Genomic DNA, 8295 nt, shown 5'->3' on the forward strand with positions numbered 1-8295 from the left:
TGACATGATATGAAAAATACAAAGTAGTGAGCTTGTAAAACCTCTCAAATACCTGTGGCATGACAACAAAGAAAGAGAAAATATGGCGTAATTCTTCCAAATTGACTTTAGTGCCTTGCTGCGGCTCCGCGCATTCCGAGAGGGAGAGGGGTGGGGGGTGGGGGGGAGATAAAGGGGTGCACAAACACACATGTTCACTGAGTATGAGGCCCCACCATACTAGCATAGCAAAATAGGTGTGGTCAAAGGATTCCTGTCTGGGAATTGTCCCCCCCCCCCCCCCCCTTAACAGCATATTGCTGGACAATGTCTGTCTGTAAAAAAATTATATTTTGGTGGAAATGAAGAAAACATTTGTATATTATTATTGACATCCAAGTCTTTTTTATATATATATATATATATATATTGTCATTTTTAAGAGGTTTCAAGGGTTCGAGTTAGGGTTAGGGTTAAGTTTAGGCTAAGGGTTAAAAAGTAATTTGCAGTTATTCCGCAACAGCACTGATGTGCGTGAAACACACCCTACATTCTCATATGTCAACAAGTGGTGTCGTTTCTGCAGCTCAAGGAACCCACTAAGTGAGTGAAGCGGTGTCAGCGCAGAATTGGGGAAAGTAAACTGACGGAAACATGAAAGCGCTGTTGGAGAAACTTTGGCTGAGACAAGCGGATTGACGCAAGGTCACAGGAGTGGAAAGTCACAGAAGACAACAAGAATTAAGGCATTGTGCTATCTGTGCTCTGGGACTGCCGCAATGTGACAAGGTGAAATCCCTCTCTGACTGATTATTTGAACAGTTGTGCTCACATGGGGTTAAGTTACTTGGAACATGCTGCCGCGCATGACCCCTAAGGAGGAAGACGGTTTATATGATTGAAGGTGTAACATTGTTTTAACATGTCTGATATGTGCATTCTGTCTCTCTCCACAGCGTTTCAATGCTCCTCCACGTTCTAAGATGAAGTTATGGAAAGGTGCTACTTTTGCCTTGATGCTCTGTGGTGCAGCACTGTCCATCCTCCTCACTAGAAACATGGCCACCGTTGGACAATTCAAACCAAGGACAAATCGTCCGTACGCATCCCCATCCTCATCGAGATCGTTATCGACATCGACATCGCCCTCATCATCGCCATCCCTGCCGTCGTCGACGCCTTCATCCCGGGCGATGGGTGGTCCTCACCGGAGAACCCGGTCGGCAGACAGCGTGAACTCTCTCCTCTCAGAGTGTAAGATAAACTGTTACTATCTCCTTTAGCGATTCTCTTGTCTGGACTTAGATAAGGTGTGCTGTGAAGTGGTTGCCTGGGCTCAGACAGAAGGCTTAGTGCCCGCACTCGCTTGTTTATAGAACACGTTTTTATGCCTCCCAATAACCTGCAGTCATTTAACACCTCATAGTTCACTGACTCTCCATAGGTGGGAGGTTAGAACCACTAAAACCTTCAAGAGAGGCTGATTTACTCATCTCTCTTTGGGGGAAAACACTTCAGCATGGCCAAAAAGTGCCTCCTTGACACACATTTGTCATTGATATTAGCGTCATAGAACGCTAAGGCTTGTTATCATGGTGCCAGTGATAAGGCTTGTCTTGTTCAGTCATGGTCACAGTCATTGAATAGGAGAAACGCAGTCTTCTTCTGACATTCATTACTTTCTGAAGCGCGTGCTTGCAAAATGGCCCCTTCAACCTTCAGCCCTCTTTACATTTCTGATTGAACAGAAGATGATTGATGCATCACAAACGCCATCATCCCACCGTTCCCTACATACCCCTCTAATTCAAGTCAAGTCAAGTTTATAATGTATAGCCCAGGCATGTCCAAACTCTGGCCCGGGGGCCAATTGCGGCCCGTGGACCGATTTTAAGCGGCCCTCGGCTTGTGTCTCAAAATATACTATACTATGTGGCTGACACAGTATTGGTTAATCAAGCAAGTTCACATTGCGTTTTTTCCATTAACGATGACAGCACTATCATACAGTCTGTAGACAAGCACCAAGTAGGAACTATGCAGGCGGAACGAATGTTTTCAGATGGTAAACAAAATCCTTAGAGTTTTGTATGCCATTTTTTTTGAGCCCATATGATTTGAGAAGCAGCTGGCCCCCTGGTATTTTCATATTATCTAATCTGGCCCCCATCCAAAAAAGTTTGGACACCCCTGGTATAGCCCAATTCACAAGCATGTCTCAGAGAACTTTACAGGGAAGGTGTCTAGCTAAATCTAGTTAAGCACAATCAATAAACATAATTGAATAACTTACATAAAGGCTTTAAAGCGTATAAAAACAAGCATAGAAGAGAAGAGGGGGGGAGAGAGAGCAGAGAGAGGGAGAAGAGAGATGAGAGAGAGGGGAGGGAGAAGGGAGAAGAGAGCAGAGGGAGAGGAGAGAGACAGAGAGAGAGAGAGAGAAGACAGACACTCTAACCTACACTAACCTTAAAGTCCCTGGAAAAAAAATATTTCTGGTTTCCAGGGACTTTAAAGGAAAATATTTTTTTTGTATAACCTGGACCTTATTTTCAGCTTGGTTGATGTTATCCTGGTCACCCAGAACAGAAATCTCTGAAAATGATTCAGTTTAGAGCTACAACGTGCCGCACAACAGCCTGGAACAGAGGCCGATAGGGCATATATTATCCGTGCATTTAAAAGGCCTATTTTGTGCTACGCAGTGGCTCATGTCGTTATTATATGATACTAGGCATCTCGTGCTCGATTCCTAGGCTCGCACGCCGAGCTGGCCCTGCAGCTCGCATACGCAGCTCGGCTGCTGTGCGGCCTCGCCCGCCCTGCATCTCGACCGATATGCGGCCTCACCTGCTCTTATGACATCACTGATGAATGACATCACTGATGAAGTCACAACTTTGCATCTTATGACATCACTGATGACATCATCATTGATGTCACTGACATCATCAGTGGGACAAAAATCAAAACAGAGAACAAACAGAGCCCACATTGCCCCTTTTATAGATAAGATAGATAGATTGGCATAAATGTGAGCCAATGTGAGCCACTCTATTTATTTACCTCTCTCAGTCTGCTGTCTGATAGCTTCCACATCTGGGGACTGTGTAAGCAAGTCCCGCGAGAGTCTCGCATCAGTTGAGAGTTGAGAGTTCAACTGCAGTGGGTCACGCTGCCATGTTTCCCGTAAACACCGTAGGATGGCTGGATATTTATCTGCTTTCGAGAATATGGACATTTGAATTTGATGACCACACGTATTTATTTTAGCCGGACTAAGGTCATATGCATTACAAACTGAGGAGCGGGGCAAACGGAAGCTTCTATCTCTTCTGATGTGATGGACAGCAGACAGAGACAAGGTGAACAAACACGCTGGCTGCACCAAGGAAAATACAACATTCATTTTCTCATCGTCTAGTATGATATAATAAGGATATGAGGATATAGGCTTTTTATAGGACATAAATGCACGGATAACTCATGCCCTATCGGCCTCTGTTCCAGGTCGTTGCACGGTGCGTTCTAGCTCTAAACTGAATCATTATCTGTTCTGGGTGACCAGGATAACATAAAACCAAGCTGAAAATAAGGTCCAGGTTATAAAAAAATAAATAATTCTCCTTTCACCTGAACTACCTAGCAACCAAAGAATCTAGCTAATCTACAGCCTAACCTACCCTATTGTAACCTACTGGCATCCCTCAGCCTTAAAGCCCCAATCAGTAACTTTTTCACCTTAATATAACAGCTTTTTAATCATTGAAGATGGTACATTGACTTGTAACAGGGAGAATGTCACCTCTATTGGTCACACACCACCCCCCAAAGGCCTCTCCTGGGACTAAGCATTTTGTGCCTGCGTCCCGGAGGCAAGATGCGTTGTGTTCATGAAAACAAGGAAGCAACTCGGTACGGCTTTGTTACGAAAATGACGTTTCACGTAACTATGGATTATTATTTCATCACGTGGTGAGTACCCGATGTCACAACATGTACATAGAGCTTTCTAGTGCTGTTTTGTTTACTTTGAACGGCGATATCGATACCGATACTATTGCACCCAGAGGGTGCAGTTTCTCCAATAGCAAAACTTGGAAAAGTTGCTGAATGGGGCTTTAAAGAGCATGTGCAGGTTACATTTCCTAATTAATTAACATTTTGGGCTCATGATTAGTACGCAAACAAAGGTTGAATTCTAAGGCACGTGCACAATAAAAAGTCATATCTGGGCGTGTAACACCTGTGACATCACTCGCCCAGCCAGGCTACACTATTGTACTTAGTGTACAGCAGGCGAGGTGACGGATTTCTCTGCTGCTACTGAGCAAACACAGTGTGCAGGGCTCCATTTAGGCAAAGGTGTCCATCTGTTGGTCTCCAACCTACACCATGCTCTTTAACCTAATCCCTCTGGTCTTCCCCAGTCTCCACGCTGTTCCAGAGCTTCACGGAGGGCGAGCTGCAGCAGGTGGTCGGGACCTTGCTTGACAGGAAGAGGCGGAAGGACAAGAGCCAGGCCCGACGGACTAAGAGAGCACGGAGGCCCAAGCCCTGCTCGCTGAGGGAGATGGAGCTGACGGTGAGCGAGCTGGGCCTGGGCTACGAGAGCGACGAGACCCTGCTGTTCCGCTACTGCAGCGGCAAGTGCACGGGCCACCGGAAGAACTACGACATCACCATGGAGCGCATGAGGCGGACTGGCTTCAGCAAGAAGGGTCGCAAGGACAAGGTAAGCAACGGGCCCTGCTGCCGGCCCATCGCCTACGAAGAGGACATTTCCTTCCTGGACAACAGGAGCCGCTACCACACCATACAGGAAGTGTCGGCTCAGGCGTGCGGCTGCGTATGACCCAGCGCCTCGCGGCGCCTCCAACCGACACGCACGCTGCCGCTCTCAGCCTCTCTGCCAAGAGTTCAACCAAGATGCTGTTGAAAGACAAAGAGGGCAACTATGGAATATAAACTGGAGGAGGAAAATATGGAATATGGCTGCTACCTGGCGGCCTTCTCAGCAGGCGGGCTTTGCATTGCTGGCATCTGTCGCCAATAAGTTGGAACCAAATCACAGGGACAACAAGTGCTGTGTTGATTCAGTGGAAAGGGACACAGAGAATGACTGTTTATACCAAATGAAAGTTTTTATGCTCTTTTCTATCTGTGTAGTAACACTGTGAATTGTAGTGTAACAACAATGTAGCAACATGATGTTTGTGATATTACATTACATTACAGCAGTAGACTCAGATGAGTAGCGGAATAGATTGTTGCTGTTACTCCACTCTTGTACGCATGGGTATTAACTGGCCAAGGCAAGATAAGCCGATCACCGTCACTCAGCTGCTTCAGTGAGTTCAAAGACAAAAACTGTTCGGAATCTATTCAGAAGCCATTTCTATTTGAAATAAAGCACTGGAGCAAGTTCTGTGCAGGACAGTTTGGTGACCTACGTCTAATAATTGATCACATTGGCCTATACAAATAATAATAATCATGTTGTTGCTCTACGTGTCCCCAAAACTTTAACTGATATAAGTGTGTTTGTAATTTCTGGTGGCAAATGTTATGATACGCCATGACTTTGCCAGATGTCAGACTTGTATGCATTACTGTTACTGAAGTGATTGCAGTGTTATTACACAGGGAAAACAACAAGCGTCATTGACAAGAATTTGAAGGTGAATCGGTAAGCCTTTATTTTACAGTTCCCTAACTACATATGAACTATTATGAACACCAATGTAATTACTGTGTAATTACAACAGTAAGCTACAAAGTGACAACTACATCTGACTGACATACAGTTATCCTCTCAAACTCCACTATGAAAGTTGGATTGTGGCTCAGTGGTTAAAGCTGTGTGCTTTGCAATCAGAAGTTCAGTGGTTTGAATCCACCACTGGGTTTTAGCAATCTCTGTCCCAGGCCGTAGCTACTTTACAGGTCTGGTACCATGTAACTACAAACTACAGTTGAATGGACTCACTCCATTTTACAGGTCCGGCACCATGTAATTACACAAGTAACTACATATGAACTATTTGTAATTAGACATGAACACTGTAACAATCATAATGTATTTAGGGACCTGTAAAATAAAAGGTTACCGAAAATTCCTTTTATATAGCTTCAGGTTTGATACCCACCTTTAATTGTTGTGTATGTATATTAATGTTGTGTAGATGATTAACAGCAAGGCCCTGCTTCAATCAAAACACATAGTAACTATATATTTTCAACATAGAATTAGAAAAACATTCCTCTCCATCTGCTCTCCATGAGATAACTCATCACACTTCAGGACGTTCTCATTTTTAGAACCAGTCTTTTTTCTTTCGTTACTTTTCCAAAACGAGTCATGTTAGTATTAACGGTAATCCTCTGGAATTATTTTCCTCAAAGAATTGCCAAAACACACTCAGTCAACTCAAACCCGTGATTAATTCACAGACAAAGACGTATAAACATCTCAAGTCTCAAGTTCCAGGTGATAAAACAGCTTAAAAATGTATTGTCTGTGGATGTAATTTGTGAAGTTTACACTCGCTTTTGAACAGCACCAGTCGTTGATGTAATCTGAGGCAAAGTGTGAAAGAGAAAAATAATCTCAGTAATAAGTAGTGGCATGTTTTTGTTCCTGAACTATGAAGTAGAGGTGGGATTTGGAATTGTGCTAGAGTCCGTCCATAAAAAAACACGAATTACTCTGATCCCAAACCCACAGTATATTGGCCAATCAAATGCCTCCTTATTGCATTGCCTAGTAGAACATAGGAGAAAAAAACAAGCTGCTGAAATGAATTATGAAGCATTATTTTTTCAAATAATTTTCACCCTCACCAATCTTTATTTGGTTTAAACCCATTGCAACTGTTTGCCTGAAGTACAATAAATTAAGTATTTTAATTTTATTTTATTTTCTGAGAAGGTGCAGTGCAGGTGGATGCGGTGCATCTTCATTGTGGATTATGTGTATTTATTTGGAAGTAAATTATAGTTTGCATATTTATTTAGATTACCACACAGAAACAGGACAGCTTATTATCATTGAGCAACTGTGCCAAAAAATGTTTTATCTAACATTCTATATTGACTGCTGAATAAACATAAACAATTTCAGAAGTATGGATGTTCATTATTTCTCAGAGATATTGAGATAAGATCCTCTACAGGCCATTGCAGCAGCAAAAAAGAGGATAAGATTACAATAAACAGAACATATTGAAGATTAAAAACATGATTGTCAGCAGCATCATTGTCATGTGTCATGACCCGGTTATATGTGCTTCTTGTCTAGTAGTCAGGGTTCCTACAAACTTTCAATTTAAAAATGCCATACTTTTCCAGACTAAAATTTCCAGAATTCTCGGTCAGACCATATTTGACATCTGAGTACACAAGGGTGTCACTTTGTGTTGAAAAGTGGTGGGGACATGTCCCCATTGTAAATGACTTATGGCCACACCACAATTTTGAGGTTTTGTGGTTGAGCCTCAGTGAAAGCTTGGACTTTGAAGAACTTCTCAAGTGAAAACTGAAAAGCTCTGACAGAAATGACCTGACCTTGTGAGATTCAGTGGCTCACAGAGTTTGACAGCGGCACAACAGTTTTGAGGTTGAGGGTTCGAGCCTCAGTCAGTTAGAGAGTTATAAAAATGGACACCTAGACGAAGGACTGAAAAGCTGTGAGAAAACCCATCCTAACAAGTGTGACACAGTGGCTCAGAGAGTTGGATTACTGCCCAGCAGTATTGAGCTTGTGGGTTTGAGCCTCAGTCAGTTGTAAACGGCGACGACAGCCCTAGAGGAAGGACTGAAATGCTCTGAGGTGAAGTGTGACCCAGTGGCTCAGAGAATTTGATTGCTGGCCAGCTGTATTGAGGTTGTGGGTTCAAGCCTCAGTCAATTTTGAGGTTCTGGGGTCAAGCCTCAGTCAGTTTTGAACGGAAACAGTCACAGAGGAAAGAGTTAAAAGCTCTGAGAAAAACCTGCCTTAAAAAGTGTGACCCAGTGGCTCAGAGAGTTTGATTGCTGGCAGTATTGAGGTTTTGGGTTCAAGCCTCAGTCAGTTTTGAGCTTGTGGGTTCAAGCCTCAGTCAGTTTTGAGCTTGTGGGTTCAAGCCTCAGTCAGTTTTGAGGTTGTGGGGTCAAGCCTCAGGCAGTTTTGAGGTTGTGGGGTCAAGTCTCAGTCAGTATTGAGCTTGTGGGGTCAAGCCTCAGTCAGTTTTGAATGGAGACAGCCAGAGGAAAGAGTGAAATGCGTGGCCAGCTCGCGCTGTGTTGTGCTGAACTCATCTCTAGTGTGTAAGCCTT

At 43.6% G+C, this 8295-nt stretch overlaps 1 protein-coding gene across 1 annotated transcript; it reads left to right on the forward strand.

Annotated features, from left to right (window-relative positions):
- Positions 1-944: 944 nt before the first annotated feature.
- LOC310796997 (neurturin-like) lies at positions 945-4834 on the forward strand (the record flags this gene model as incomplete). The annotated part of the gene is made up of 2 exons (XM_083659264.1): positions 945-1233; positions 4410-4834. Exons 1-2 carry the CDS (start codon positions 963-965, stop codon positions 4832-4834), a joined length of 696 nt encoding a protein of 231 aa, XP_083515390.1. The 5' UTR covers positions 945-962.
- Between the last annotated feature and the right edge of the window lie 3461 nt (positions 4835-8295).

The sequence above is a fragment of the Poromitra crassiceps genome (genome assembly GCF_964638095.1).
Source record: "Poromitra crassiceps genome assembly, chromosome: 23".
NCBI lineage: Eukaryota > Metazoa > Chordata > Actinopteri > Beryciformes > Melamphaidae > Poromitra > Poromitra crassiceps.